Source organism: Cynocephalus volans, chromosome 8, assembly GCF_027409185.1.
Source record: "Cynocephalus volans isolate mCynVol1 chromosome 8, mCynVol1.pri, whole genome shotgun sequence".
NCBI lineage: Eukaryota > Metazoa > Chordata > Mammalia > Dermoptera > Cynocephalidae > Cynocephalus > Cynocephalus volans.
The window spans coordinates 145,731,174-145,747,747 of record NC_084467.1 but is presented as its reverse complement, the minus strand read 5'-3'; the positions used below and the strand labels follow the sequence as shown (position 1 = coordinate 145,747,747).

Below are 16,574 nucleotides of genomic sequence, written 5' to 3'. Positions count from 1 at the left end.
ATTTTAATAGAATGATTTTGATATTTGCAAGCAAATACAATACATTCAGGTGGTGCATTTTAAATTTTAAAAAATGAGCAGAAATTAAGAATTTATTTTAATGTCATTCCTGAGACATAAGCATAACTGTGATGTTCCAGGAACCGAATGTACCAATATATGTAGTTGTTTCATCACTCCGAGTTCACAAGGACTATATAATATGGACAATTTCTAATAAAAGCAGAGTCTCACAAAGAAGGATTAAATATCTCAGGTTGAGATCCATTCATGTTTACCTGCTTCTCCTTGACCAGTAGATCTTTATATTTTACTACTGCTTGTTTAATGTCTGTCTTGTTCCTAGTCGTGTCCCTAGCACAAAACACTGTGCCTGTAACATAGTAGGTATTTCATATGCAATGAATGGATTGATTAAGTAACTGATTAATTAATTAATTGATTAATTAATTAATTAAGGAAAAACAGTAAATGTACACCAGCACTGGTCCTCCTTACATAATGAAATTCTATGCTAGAAACATTAAGTAAACAGAGGAAGAAAAAAAGATAATTTAGTTTATAGACATCGCTTATTCTTCAAGGTTAGAAGCAAAGCTTACACCTACCAAACACACTGAGACTGAAACTTTTGCTTTTGTCACCAGCTGTATTAGAAGCCAAACATGTATATCTTCCAGTGTGTGACACCTGGGCATTGGTAATTTGAAGGAAACGGCCACCAGACATCAAGTGATGGGCTCCATCTTCTCGGAGGAGCTTCCCGTCTTTGTGCCATGTGATTTCTGGCACTGGATTCCCTATAGAAAAAGCCATTTCTGAGAGTTGGCTATTTATTAATCACGTGTCTCCAACTGACACACATTGAAAGAGGGCATTTTCACTCATTCGCCTTTTTACATACCCCACTTCTAGAACGATGCAGTAACTATTCATTTTTAAATAAATGTGCAAACTAATCTACTTTATAATAGCAATGATTATGTTATGACTTTAAAAATATACATGATTTACCAATCATTTTGTAATGTAGGTTAGTTTTTGTTTACAAGTGTAATGATTCTAAACTGACCTTTGTGTTTAACTAAGTTTATACCATACTTTAGACTATTACAATTAAGTATTTCTATAGTAAACTACATATTTAAAAGAATGGGACATGTACTTTTATTGAAATTATTACTCATGACTTCCTTTGTATTCATATTAAATTCTTGAAGAAGATTTTAAATATTTGAAAAAAACCTGTAAAAATGTAAAACCTTTAATTAAACAATTCAAGAAGCAGATATCTGAGTTTATACCAGGATTCTAACATATATAGATAGATAGGTAGATAGAGATATAAATACACTAACTATTCCTTTAATATATACCATCTATAAAAGAAAGATATTTCATATTTGTTTTAAAATGGGACTTATGTTAAATATTGTTTTAAAGTATTCAAGTAACTTTTTGAAATTAAAACCATAAAAAAGGCTAGGATGATATTACATTAAAACTGGAAAGTTGGAGAGGAGAAAGCTATAAAATTTAGGCAACTGTTCTCTATCAAGAGTTGTTAATTACCACCTTGTTTCTGGGAAAAAAAAGGAACAGGCTAAGCAATAACAGTACATGCCACACTCTTTACATCTGCCATTCTTAAAACAGAAATATTTCCTTGCTTAAATTACTGCTCTTTCAAGACAGGTACACAAAGAAATAAGAAACTCCTCAAATTTTCCTTAAAATGCTGGCTTTCCATGAAATGTTATGGGCTATTCTGATAGTTCCTTTAAAACTGCAAGGCCATCTACAGTAAAAAGACAGGCTTGAAAATGTCCTCTTAGGGATTGGTTTATTTTGGTTACAGGTTACATACAACAAACCAAATCACTGTTAAAGATGGTGAAACTGGTTTTAGAATTTTTATTTGTATTTTTCCTAGTCTCTATTCCTTTTGTAATAAGTAAACATGTTCAAAAAGGTAAGAATTCTGTTCTTGGGTAATCCTTACCATTAAATAATGCCATCCTTCCACCAAAACTCCTTACCTATTTCTTAAGAAAACAGGAAAAGGAAAGAAAGACACAAACACAGGGAAGAAAGGAGAAAATAAGAGGAGGTGGGGCAGGAAAAACCTACATATAAGTAGAAGCAGAATAAGTTTTTAAAAAATTGTATTGAGTTGAAAGAAAAGACCAGTGTCTTTCTGCCTGCCTTCCCCTCTCTCTCTTTCTCTCCTCTTTTTTTTCTCTGTCTTTCTTTCTCTTGGGGATTTCCTGTTTACCGCCACAAAATCCGAGAAGTTTCTTCCTACATTTTTACTGGCTATACTAGACTAGAATTCAATTTCAAATGCCTATTCCAGTAGTTGAACTTCTTCTCAACCAATTAACATATACAGTGGAAGCAGTGAATATCCATGGGTGGGGAACACCAGAATTATGAGAGTTGAGCCCCTTACCTGTCACTTCACAAGTCAGTATAACGTTTTCTTTCTCCTTTACCTTTATATCTTCCAATGTATTTTCACCCACAATGCGAGGTGGTACTAAAAAAAAAAAAAAAAACAGAAAAAAAAGTAACAGTTCAAGCAGCAGGGCTGCTATTTTATAGACATCTATGTTGATGTTTTTATTAAGCTATACCTTCAAAACAAATCCCCACATTCTCATGTATTATTTTACTGGAATGTCATAATATTATTTTGATCAATTCTGATTTTAAGATATAAAGTTATGCATCATGAATCCAATTATAATGAATTTTATTGTAATGTAAATCATAAAGTCTGGATGAAAATGTGTCAACAAATCAATGAGTAAGATCATATATTAGAGATTACAAGTACTTCTCCCACTATACCTTTAACAAGCACTCACATTAAACAAGTCAGTATATTGTTGAACAACTGTGAACAAGACATGGCATTTTAGCCATTTTAATCAGAGTGATTGTCTCCAAACAATCCTAACATTGAATGCTTGCCAAGAATGACAAAATCCAGGGGCCAAAGAACACACAAGTGTGATATCAAGCTATAGATAAACTTTAACTCTGCTTCCAAAATGTCTTTAAGCCAATTAGATTTTTTCCCTAGATATCTCAAATTATATAAGTACCTAATACTGAAAGTCCCACGATTTTTCTTTCTTCACCAGCTGCATTCCTTACAACACAGGTATATTGGCCAGCATCTTCTGTTCTGATCTGCATCAACCGTAGTGTCCTGCCTCCTGGAGAAAAAACCCACCAGCGACTTAAAGAGAAAACTGAAACCTTAAGTTGTCCAAGTGTTGCTCAATGTAGATAAAAATTTAGTCAATATACTTCAAAGGCCTTTAACACGAATTTATGTCAGGCCTTTTTTAAAAAACCACATTTTAAATGTATGTAAAACAATAGATAATTTTAAATGTTCTGGTTCAATGGATAAAAAATTAAATACACTGTTAGGTAACAGCAAGCAAGAAGCAGAGTTTTGCAGAGAAGTGTATGCTTGAATATCATTTTAAAAGGTAAGTATATTTTAAAATTTGAACTGAGAGATGCCACCGCAGGTGCAACAGAGGTAGAAAGGAGACATGAGAAGCGGTACCTAAAGCAGAGAAGGTGGAAAAAATGGTCAGAGATGAGGCTAGACAGAGTATGGCCAGATTCTGTGGGGCCTTGAATGCTATGCTAAGGAATTTAGATTTTATTGTGTCCACTAAAGGCTATGGAAGTGTGTACACACACAAAAAAGGTGATGATCTGATTTGTGCTTTAAAAAGACACCTGTGACAAGATATTTAAGAAAAGATTCCCTAGTTTACTTTTGAACAAATAAAATGGGAATGTCAGAGAAAGGACTAGAGCAGCAACTCAGATTTGGGTGACATCCATACGTAAGGGATAGATGTAACCACGAAGGCTGACTACCAGCTTTCAATTGAGTTTCATGGAATCCTAGAACTATGTCTATCAAAGGTTACAGGGGCACCTCATGCACTAATGCCATGCCATTTTTGTTTCTTTTTATATTTTGAACTTCCAAGTAACATTTTGTTTGAAGAATATTCTTCATCCAAGAAATGCGTGTAGACTGAGAGTGAAACTCTGATATGCTGAGGGTGTACTTTGGAGGAAAACTCCATTTAAGGATAAACGTAGAGGAGCCATCAACCGAGATGAAACAAAGTCTGCAGAGAACAAAGAGGCACACTGAGAGAGTGGAGTCCTGGAAACCAGTGGAGGAATAAAATCTAAGGAAAAACAGTAAGCAATTTCTTAGATTTTGTAATAGATTTCCAGCTGGTATATTTTTCTTAGCACCCTGCACTTGAACCAAAAACCTGCAATGGTTAAACATAAAATTTTCATGTAAATATGCACCTGGATCTGGTTTTGGGAGGAGTTTCCTTCTGCTTTCTGTTTATGTAAACACAACAAGCTGACTTTAAGTTTTTTCTATAAGCAACCTTCCCACTCTCAACCCAATGAATGGTGAACTTAGTAGTATCTTATGCAGACAAATAAAGCTGATTATCTGAATTCAGTCTTTTTTCCCCTCAACTATATTTAGGTAAACAGATACAGAAATTATCTAAACATATTTTTTTAAACTTATGTCAATTAGGAAAGGATTGAAGTACTCACTGCTACCACAGATTAGTCAGACCATAATATGATTCCAGTTGAGAGACATTAAAGCAATACAACTTTTATGGGTCTTTGCTGGCTTTCCAAATCTCAGCCTCCTAAGTCTCATGATCTTTCTTTTCTCTTTGTTTCCTGGTCCTCTCACTTAATTCAGTGAAAAACGAAACTGGGTCTGACAGTAGTAATTCTTGTATGGAGACGTCTCTTGTACCTATTAAATTTTTATAGTAGTTATCTGTTCTTGGCAGATAACTTCATAACAATGATAGGGCTTTCAACAAAGCACTTCTTTCAGCAAAGCCATACTTAAAGTCTCAGAAGGACTAATCTTAATGAAACAGAAGTGTGCAGCAGACCAAGAATCAAGCAAGCCACATGCCATTCATTTGATTCTCATTCATCTATTGCAGAAGACACATGTTCCGACTGTCAAACTGAGTAACTTCTTTGGCAGTGCCACAGGGTGAAATACTTTTAATACGTTAGCTCAGATATCTCCAGCTGCTAATCAAGCAAGACAAAACTAAAGAAAACCAAAACACCACTCCTGTAAATCTATATAACAAGCTAGAGTACACCCACCTATACTGCCTTTTTCATTTCTCAGAGCTCTGATGTAGTTATTATATTTAATAAGAGTTTCTACTTTCTCAGCAATTGAAAAGTTTTTTAAAAAGCCAAAAATAGGAGGATAATTTCAAGCCAAGAAGATAATGGGTTTGGGTTTTTGGTAAACAAATTTTAATAAAATCTTTGCCATTATTATGTACTTTCTAAGATCAACAGAGACTGAGTGACCTATGAAAAAGAAAGCATTAAAGAAAGGATATAGGAAAATTACCAGGGCAGGGAGAACACGAACCTTTTACAAGATGTCTATGGCACTAACAACAAACAGGTATGGGATGCTCACCACAGAAGTAAGCACTGTGTTAACCGCTTTCCATACATCAACTCATTCATCTTTACTAAAACCCTAAGAGTCAATACTATTAATATCTTCACTTTACAAGTGATGAAACCAAAATTTACAAAGTAAATTGCCTAAGGTCATAAATGCAGTGGGTATTAGCAATAAATGAGGCTAAGAGCAATGTACATTCCTCATCAAGCCCCTATCATTTATAGACCAAGATCATGATGAAACGGAGCAAACTTAGGTTATTTAGATCTAGCTCCAACACTAGGAAAGGATCTTTTCTGAAAAAGCCTTCAATAGCGGAAATTTAAACTTTGTTTGAAAAGATTTAGGGGAAGGGAGCTTAATAGCACTTGAAGCAGCTCATCTTGACTTTAAACAAGCTAAATACATTTTTAAGTTGTTTACATCCAGACCTACATCTACCCATAGAATTTTCCATACACTGATATTACTTTTAACCTCTGGAACTAGGAAGAATCAACATAAGCCTTTCTATACCATGACTCTTCAAATATGTAAATTTACAGCACTGTACCCCACAGATATGTACAATCAACTCTGTTTCAACAACAAAATATATGTATATAATAAAATTAAAATATTTACTTAAAAAAATTAAATTTAGTTTTCATTATGTGCCAAATAAACCACAAGATTTATTTTTACGAGCTAAATACAATCAAACGTTAATTACTTTATGATTATTTACCATCATGGTTATCCATCTTTGCAAATATTGTCATTAAATCCTCCTTTTCTTCTTCCTAATAAGGTCTACTAAGTCTAGCATGTAATTGGTCTCTTACTTTTCTTATTATGGAAAATATAATTTATTAATGTGGCAAAATATTGCATTTGTTTTCTTGATAACCACATTACACTCAATCATTTTGAGATTAATGTGATTAATCACATTAATTCAGAGATATTAATTCAGAGATATTTTCATATTAAGAATTCTGAAACTATATCTCAACATAATTTTCATCATTGCTTTTGAATGTAAGTGCAAGGGCTTATTTAACCTTCATTTTGTTAGGTTTAACTTAAAAGTTCCAGCATGAGATATGTTTGAAATTGGATGTCTTCATTCAACATATTAGATATTTTTCTAAGTATCCAAGGTTTTTATTAAACACTAATTTGGCAAGATTATCTTCTTCATCTGTGTCCAAATTATTACTAAAATGGGCCAAGTGCGGATTCCTGTGGCATGCCTCAAGAAACCTCTTTCCTTGCTTTTATCGATCCATAAAGGGAAAGTTATTCCAGTTTCCCTACATAATTAGATGAGGAACAAGCTGAATATCTCTTTTTACAATAATGATAAAGTCTTTCTTAGCTCACAGTAAACTACCTCATCCTGAAATATAAAAATCATTCAGATTAGTCATGAATAAATTGAAATGCGTGGTAATAGGGGTGTATTATGGATATGATTCACTGCAGACTTTGGATTCAAGTTCAGCACTTCTTTTAACGCTTCACTTTTCAAATTCATTGGTACTCACTATATTATGAATGCTTTGATATCCCATCGTTTAAGTCATAAGCAAGTACCAAGATTGATTTTTCTAAAGGGGTCCAGAGAATATTTACAGATTTCCCCCATTTTCATATAGCTTCCTAAGTCCTTCTCAATATTTTTTCTTAATATGATCATTGAGTTCTATAGTACAAAAGATCAAAAAGAAAAATAAAATAATAAAAACACTGAGAAATGAGAAATGAAGGAGAAATCGTGGCCATATGAAGCTTGACCAGATTAACAGGCTACCACGTCTCATAATACCTGAGAGAATCCTCAGAGAATTGCTCAGATTGACAGGCCGCCCATCTTTAAGCCAGGTAACTGAAGGCAGGGGAATTCCTGAAGCTTCACAAGTCAGGGATATTGAGTTCTTTTCCACCACACTGACATTTTCAGGTTCTCTGTGGTTTCCTATGATGCTCGGAGGGGCTGTAAAACAAAACAAAACAAGAGGAAATGGGATTGGATTCAAGTTATAAGATTTGTGTCTATTAAATTTACCATCACTTCCATAGATTTAAAAATGATAGTTCCAATTCTATACATCCAAATAGTCGTTCCTGAGTATGTGTGTGTTTGGTCTATTCCTACTGACATTTACGGCTCATTAATTAGAATATTAAAGCTGACTTCAGTACAACTCACGCACAATCAAGGTGAGTCAGTAAGTTCTCAGGAACCTATGTGTATACTAGGCTAGTTAAGCCAGCTAATTTGGAAAACGTATAATAAGGAATTTTATTTGGGACGTCATTGGGCCAAAAGAACTTGAAGAAAATTTTCTACTTTATTATGTGCTTTCCTAAAAGAATATTCAATATGTTCTTATCTCAGCAAGGCAAGTTATGTGATGTCAGGCCTAGGAGGACAAATCATGAGAGTGATTTAGGTTAAGTGGTATATATGTAGAAAAGGATGGACTATAAATAAGACTTTCAATACCCACCGCCTATACTTCCCATCAAAGACGTTAGATTACATCAGCCAGTGAATAAACCTTTTGAGCCTCTTACTACTTACTGTGCACACTTAAGTCATATTTTCTGTCAGTCATTCCTGCTACATTCACAGCAACACACGCATAACGGCCTGTGTCAGACACATGAACATTCTTCAGTTGAAGGACATGACTTTCATCCAATATTTCCATTCCCCTTCCCTTGGTCAAGGCGCGGCCATCTTTCATCCAGGTCACTGTTGGCTGAGGAATACCCTGCACCTCACATTCCAGGGAAACACTTTTCCCTCGAGTCACAATAATTTCTGTAGGGTGGCTGCCACTGTTGGTTATGGTTGGTCGAACTGGGGAGAAAAAGGAAAAAAAGATAAAAAGAAAACAGGAAACAGTTACGTCAAGTCTTATGTAGAAGTTTTCATTAGCCAAAGTCAAATACATCATTTTATGTCAAGATACTAACTACTACGGATGTGGCATTACTACATTGAGAGGTGGGATTCTTCTCCAATGTTTCTAAGTGGGTTCCTACCTAAAATAAAACTTATCGACACAGGAAAAAAAGAATGTTGTGTTTGCCAACTTCCTGTTTTTGAGAAGTTATCTGAGTATTTGAACATATTGCTTGTAGCTCTGCTTTACAGAATTCTTTCTAGTACTAATTTTAAAATATAGATATGGTGGCCTGTCTTACAACCCAATGTCTGTTACCAACACTTTTCCTCCTTCTATCTCCTACTAGAGGAGTTGGAGAAGCAGAGATTGTTTCTCATTCTTTGAAAATTGGGGTGGCCACAGGAATCAACTTTTCAGGCCTATGAAATCTAAACAGAGGTCTGCGGGGGGTTAGGGAAAACTTGTGCTCTCCTGATAAAAAGCGAATCTACCACTCCTTTCTTCTGTTCTTGCCTGCAGTGCAGACCCGATAGCACCGCTGTAACAACCACCTGGAGACCACCAAGGAAGGACCAGGAGAATCTCGGAGCTCCTGTCCTGATCTGAGTAAACTGCTGACCAACTCTGGTGACTAACTTCCAACCTCAGATGTCTCATCATGTGAGAAAGTAAACCTCCATTTGTTTAAGCCACTGATAGCCAGTCATTCTGTCACTTCACAGCTGAATTCACCTAATGGATATTGACTCTCAGACGAGAATTAGACCAACTCTAATACATATATGAGTATGTGTGGGAAGAAAACTGGGCCAGTGTCAGTAACCAGTGTTCTTGTGCCAGTTTACCACACACGGGCCATGTGACCTTGGTCAGTTAAACTTCTTACAGCTTACATTTCCTCATATGCAAAATGGAAGCAATAGTTTTGTCTTATGTAACAGCTCATGTAAAGGTTAAATGAGATAATGTAAATATTTTAAGCACTCTAAAATCTTATGCAAGTTAAATATTCTTTAAAATAAAATACTTTTGCATATTGTAAATATACCCTTTGGTACAATGCTACCCTTTTCCTCCCACCCGACCCCATCTCCACTGTTCTGCCCCCAATAAATCACAGCTACATTGACATGACTGCCATTGGGGAGCCAATGAAGAGTGGACATCTCTATTGCTCCATAGTCAGAAAGAAGTAATTGCTCTTTGGTTATCTTAGCACAATTTAAATTTGTGGGTCATATGAGAGTTATATTATAACCTTACCACTCTGACTGAATCTGAAAGATATGAGAAAAAGCAAAAGAGAAGAATGGAAAGATTTAAAAGAAAATTGTGCCAAAGCCTGGCTAACCAATAACTTACTGTAAACTTGCAGATTGTAGTCTTTTTTTGTGGTTCCTGCAACATTTGATGCCACACATGTATAGAGCCCTGCATCAGAATATTCAGCAATCGAAATTTGTAACTGTCTGCCTCCAGATAAAATTCTAACTCGCCCCACAGAATCAGCCAGAACTGGAGAGCCTGCAGAGAAAACCAAATAGCAAAATACAAGGCAAAAATATAAAGCATTTTGTATATGAGGGTACTTCAAAAAGTTAGTAGAAAGATTTGTATTACCTTTTAATTTTATTTTTCCATGAACTTTTTGAAGTATTCTTGTACATACACTGATAAGTATGTATACTTATTTATTTCCGAGATCAAGTACCTACAAGGCAGGTGACACAGTAAAATAATCCTGCCCTAGTTTGCAAACTGAATGAGTACTAAAATATAGAACTAAAAATGTAGATATCTGTCTGATACTTAGCGGGCATGAATAAGTATTTATCGACTGACAAATTGAAAATCTATTCAACTGCAGAATTCAGTCTTAACATACATTGCAAAATTGTCACAAATACAGCAAAAATGTTTACTTCAGAAAATAATTTTTAAGATTTATTTTAAGAAGACAATTTAGTTCTCTGAATGGTGAATTCTCAATGACTATAGCTGCCCTATAATGTACCTGATTAAGAACAATCAATTCATGCAAAAAATTATTTTTTTCCAGGGAACAATCAGTCTTAAAAAAACAAAGATTTTTCAGCTGGATAGTGTAGAAATAGCACATGTTGCACATTTAATATGAAGCAATTTTGCTGTCTAGTATTTAATACGCAAACCCCAGGAAAGTATGTTTATAAACTACCATGTTTATCAAGCAAAATAAATAATTTTATAAATTTAAAATGATAGAACTGACCTTTCTTCTTCCAAACAAGATTTGGGGGTGGAATACCACTTGATTCACACAATAGACTAATGAGATTACCCTCGATGACTGTAGGTTGAGCAAGTTCATCAGAACCATAAATATTTGGAGGGACTGAAAGAAAAAGAAAAAGAAAAATTATTTTTACACTCATTTTATATAGAATTTCCCTACCACTTTACATTCAAGAAAAAGGTTTCTATTCAAAAAAGCAGACAATGAGCACGAGGCTGACATATCAATACCATATTAAAAGTCACCTGTATGATATAGAATAAATACCTAATAGCAGACTTCCCATTTTCACAGATAGAAAAATTAACTACCAAAATACTCAGCATGGCATAAAAAGAAGCTAATTTATTAGAGATATTTAGATACCTCACATCAAAAAGCTAAGGCATCTACCAAGTTTAAACTTAATCCAGTCACTGCTGCCTAACCATCTTATGGTAGATGCTGAGCAGAATTGTAAAACATTAGGCATATAACATATAGTAAAAACAGAGGCAAGGGATTCCATCTAAGAAATGCACATGTTACTTTTCCTAGATTATACAGCCTGCCTCCCTCCTGGCCTGCAGCTTCTCCCTGGAACCTTCAGAGTGAATCCTGACTACCCACACTTCTCTCAAAGAGGCTGGAGTCTGCAGTTGCCGGCTGGACTTTCCCAAGGACACTTTTCTACCCGTGGTATCATAAGATGTTTGTTCTTCCAAGATCCTAGGAATTAAGGAGTAGGAGAATTCTCCTCATCCCCCAGTGCAGCTTCCAGTCATTATTCAATTACCCTCGTGTAAAAGCCTCTCTTCCTATAAGGCTCTTGCTACGAATTTACTTCTCTTTTTCTTACTCCTCTCTGCAAACCTGTCATTCTTCCTTTATGCACTAAAAAATCTCAGAAGTATAAAGGTACTCATTTTATACTTCCTCTTCATACCAAATCCTGCCATCACTCTCTATGAATTCAACATCCACATGTACAATCAATCTAAATCAACCTACTGAGTTCCTTGATAAGCTCATCACTTTCTCCACCAGAGGTCATACCATGCCTCTTTCTTATCTGCTACAACATTCCTCCTATAATTTATAAATCCAAGCCATTCTCTGATAGCTGCTGTATTCTTCTTGCTCTCTCACTTATTTTTTCCAAATTATCAGTTCATCAGCCTAATTGGATCTCTAGTCCTTTTGCCTCTCAAAAGTCTCCTTATCCAGCTGCCTACTCTTTTGTTTACTGACTTCTCTATCCAGCTTAGATTTCATGATCAATAATTTCAACTATTTCTTTGCCAATATTCTCAGCTGCTTGCACCGTGCCTTTCCCATTTGGCCACACCCTTACTCTGGACGAATCCTACAGTTTACTCTTGTCATCACCTTATATCACAGATCAAAAGTTCTACAGAAGAAAACGTCACAATTACACAGATTGTCACTACTATAAATTCGTGATCTCCATTCTCAACTCTACCCTCTACCCACCATAGCTTCCATTAATACAAATACTTGCAAATCTTTATCTGTAATGCAGACCCCCTCTGAGATCTAGACTTCCATATTTGACTGCCTAGTTAACATCTCACCTTGGGTGCCTTAGAGGCATGGTCAAACTTGACTTGTCCAAAACTGAACTTAGCCACCTTTGTTCCTTCTCTGAGGGAAGGACACTACTATCCACGTAGCCCGGCTGGCTAAGCCACACAGACATCCATTCTTTACTCTTCTTGTTTCCCACACCTCTTCATTCAACCAATTAATTGTGTTGGCTCAATTTCTTAAATAAATCAAGAGTTTATCTGCTCTCTTCTAAAATACAGATCTGAGCATCCCAGTCCTTTTTTAAATCCCTTTAATGTACTTGATGACCTTTAGAATCAAATACATACTTTTCAAATTGGTTTGAGGCCTTCTTTAATCTGCCCCTTTCTAGTTTTCTACCTATTATCTCTTGTCTCTCCTCTGCACCACACAGGCTCCGTAGTGAACAATGTTCAGTTTGTTAAACACAGACAGTATTCTCCAGGCCTTCGCATCACTTCTATCCTCTTCACAGAGTTGATGCTTACTCATCCATAACATCTTGATTAGATGTCATGTGCCCTGATGTCTTTCTACATAACCTCCTATGATAGCTCTTAGGATATTTAGTTTTATTTGGCTATCTAGAATGTCTTCTGCACCAGCCAACTATAAATTCTGTGAGAAAAGTGTCTTTGTCTTTCTCATTAACCTCTCCACGCCTAGACATGGCATAGTATCCAGAACATAGAAGGCACACCACAAATACAGTCATGTGTCACTTAGAGATGGGGACATGTTCTGAGAAATGCACCATTTAGGCAATTTCATCGTTCTGACATCAGGATGTACTGACACAAACCTAGATGGTATAGCCTACTACACATCTAGGCTGTGTGGTGTAGACTACTGCTCTGACCACCGTCATATATGCAGCTCGTTGTTTGACTAAAGCATCATGTGGCACATGATTGTATTTTTTGAGTGAATCTATCCTTGATGTCTCAACTTTATCACCTATCATTCATTCTTAAATCTATCGTATTCTGCTTTCTACTAATAAATTCCTTTTCTTTAAGAGGCATTGGTCTGCTCATTTGCAAAGTACATTTAGTAATTTATTTCTAATTTGACTTCTCTAGAATGTGTGATATTATTTATTCACCCATCTATCTATGCCCTCCCTATTCATTGTCCATGTTCTTCTTCTGGGAACACCATTGTCCTTAGTTTCCATCACATATTTTTTACACAGATTTTCTCCCACTTCTTTGACTGTTTCTTCTCCATTTCCTATTTGGGGTCTCTTTTTTCTGTCTTACTGATTATATGGCACATCTGAGAGCCATTCTATTTAGTACTCTTCTGAGATATAAGGTCCTCAGTTTCCCTTAGTTCAAGTTTCAGGACACACCTCTGGGTTTCAAGCCACTCCCCAAGGTCTCAAGTCCTTCCTCTAGGCCTTCCCGTAGAAGAGAATTACTGTTGTTTGTTGAACCTATCTTTGGTACCAACGTGGAGAAATCAAGACCACAGGGGGCTGCCTTATGCAAATCCAGTGGCTGGGAATGTTCAGTAGAGAAGGGTTATATAATGCTAATAGCTGGGCATGCTCAGTAAAGTGGAATTTATCTTTTGAATGCCCTTTCTACTAGTAGTGCTAAAGAGCATAGAATATTCTTGAATATGTTTAGTGCATGTGATAGAATTTGACGAATGAACATGCCCTAAAAGGAGGCCAAATGAGCATGTGCTAGACCACGCTATACAACAGGAGACCACCCCTTTAACTGAATATTTTTTAGATGGCATTAATATGTATGAGACAGCAAAACTATAAAAGCTGAATCCCAGAAGGCAGGTTATTGATCACTTTCCTAGGGCCAACCCGCACTTTGTTGTCTGAGGTGTGTATGCTTTACTTTTGCATTAACCTTCCTTTTAGTAGGCGGCTGCTCACTCTCTCGAGCCAGCCTGTACTCTGTACTAAACCTTAACTGTGTCCTTCTTACTTCTGTACTAAATTTGGTGTGGGCCCTTCTGGGTCTCTGGAGCTAGGCTGCACTCTCGCTGTGAAATCTGTTATCTCTTATTCTTTACATTAAACCTGTTCTTACTTTCTACTGTGACTTTGCTTTCGAATTCTTTCCTATGGTGGAGTCAAGAACCTGGTAAGAGGACAGGGTTAGTTAAGGCCTGATATTGGGCACCCCCTAGACCCTTCCTCCAACATCATTTCTGTATACATTCTTTTCACTCTAAAGGATCTCAGCTGCTGTCCATATAGTTATGTCACCAACTTTATGTTTTAAACTCTTATCTCTCTTAAACTATATGCTTGTATTTCTGGCTTCATGGAGAACAGCTTCACCTGGATAGTCCAAAGGTACCTCGAATACCACATTTCGAAATAAATTCTTCACCTCACTTTCTAATTGATCATCACTCCTAATTTTTTTCCTCTTTTTTTTCAATCTTTACTTGATAACACTTAGCTTGGTGTCTTGTTCACATTAGGAACTATATGAATATTTTTCACATTTGAAAAAAAATGAGGAAGAAGAAATGGAGAGCAAAAAAGGATGGAAAGAGGTAGGAACAGAAGTTAATGACACATAACCAATATGTAGTAAATATAAATTTACTAAGTAGTAAATTGTACTATTTGAAAGTAAATTAAACCTTTCATAGGGTGAATAATAGCACCACCTATAATTTGCCTCAAGAATTTTTTAAATGATAATGATTTATTAGCAAGTCATTTCCTACATAAATGCATGCTTTAAAAATTTTTTTAATTATCAGTCTTCAAGTCTATGAATTGATTATGGAATCAAGTTATTTCTTCTACCTATTTATTTAAAAATGTATTTTTTAAATTATCAGTCTTCAAGTCTATGAATTGATTATGGAATCAAGTTATTTCCTCTACCTGTCTATTTATTTAAAAATGTATTTTGGGTAAGCTTTTATATATGAAAGGCAAATTTCAGTTCATCATCTCAAAAATTAAAAAGTTTAAGCAAACACAATCAAAATTAAGAGGGCTTGTCTAAACGAATTTAAAGAAGTGCTTAAAATAAAGAATTTGTTGGAAATGAAAGTACTTTTTAACAATTAGCAAGCAGCCACAGCCAAAACAAAGTTGTGATTATTCACGAGAATTATCTTAATTAGTAACAAATGGTAAAATTTCAAGAGAGATTAGCTTTTCTCTCTGGTCAGCATAGTAATTCCACCTCCCACCACACAAGTGCATGTCTCTCTCTCTGTCTCTTTCTCTCTCTCCTTCCCTCCCTCCCTCTCTATTTTTTTCTCTCTCACACAAACACACACTCAGTTTTCACATAATTTGGGCTTTAGATTTATCTTCAATTGTCCAACCCACCACTAGTTCCTAGAGAAGACCCATTCATTGCAAGATCCTGGTTGCAGAAGCTAAAGGGCATGTTACTGAGGCAGGAGAAGAGTTACATGGCTAATACGTTTTAGGCTCAGAAAGTCAATCTACAGTTGCTCTTGAACTAGTTAAATGAGCTGATAGGACAATTCAGCATCATCTAAATATACTGAATATTTTATCCATCTATGTATTATAATCAATTTTAGTTACATTGACAAATATCATTTTAAGAAATGACACAAAGAATAAAAAGTTAAACCACAGGCTGCATCATTTGCTTTACAAGAGCTGATTATACTTACCCCAAATGTTGACATTATAGTTCTTCTCAGTTTTTCCAGCAACATTTGTTGCTTCACAAGTGTAACGACCAGTGTCCTGAACCTGAGCATCTTCAATCTGAAAACCAAATCAGGCTTTGAAAACACAGTTTCCATTTTGCAATTGAGGGTTTTCTATTCATGCTCTCTTATTTTTTAGCTTTTATTCTGAAAATTTTCAAACATATAAAAAGTTGAGAGAATAGTAAAAAAAATGGCTATATGCCCATCACCCAGATTCAATACTTACCAAAATTCAACATTTTTTTATCTATGACATACCTTATTTTAATCTGGTTTATATTAGAGGTTGAAGTTCTAGAAAGTTCTAAGTGTTTTTTTAAATGCAATTCAGATAAAATAGCAAAAAAAAAAAAGTCACAATTTCTGGTAAAGTTATTTAAGCTTTAAAATATACTACCCTTATATATCCAGGAAACTGTTCAGTACAGTAACACCCTTATTACAGGTTTGTTACATATGTCTTATACCCCCTCTGGGTTTGGAATCTTCTTCAGACCAATTAGCCTCAATCTCCTAGTACCCAGTTTGGTGCTTGGTAGATTATCAGCAAATATTTTTCATGTATTTATGTGCAACTTGCACCAATACTCGCTCATCATTCATTCATTGA

General features: G+C 35.4%; 1 protein-coding gene across 1 annotated transcript in view; it reads right to left on the bottom strand.

Annotated features, from left to right (window-relative positions):
• Nucleotides 1-16,574, bottom strand: part of HMCN1 (hemicentin 1) — a 414,327-nt gene that overhangs the window by 118,544 nt on the left and 279,209 nt on the right. The window contains exons 42-49 of the mRNA XM_063104004.1: nucleotides 15,923-16,019; nucleotides 10,685-10,807; nucleotides 9,796-9,957; nucleotides 8,103-8,384; nucleotides 7,344-7,511; nucleotides 3,111-3,224; nucleotides 2,453-2,539; nucleotides 609-800 (exon numbers count right to left, since the gene is read on the bottom strand). Coding sequence (XP_062960074.1) covers nucleotides 609-800; nucleotides 2,453-2,539; nucleotides 3,111-3,224; nucleotides 7,344-7,511; nucleotides 8,103-8,384; nucleotides 9,796-9,957; nucleotides 10,685-10,807; nucleotides 15,923-16,019 — 1,225 coding nt within the window. The remainder of the gene's footprint in view (nucleotides 1-608; nucleotides 801-2,452; nucleotides 2,540-3,110; nucleotides 3,225-7,343; nucleotides 7,512-8,102; nucleotides 8,385-9,795; nucleotides 9,958-10,684; nucleotides 10,808-15,922; nucleotides 16,020-16,574) is intronic.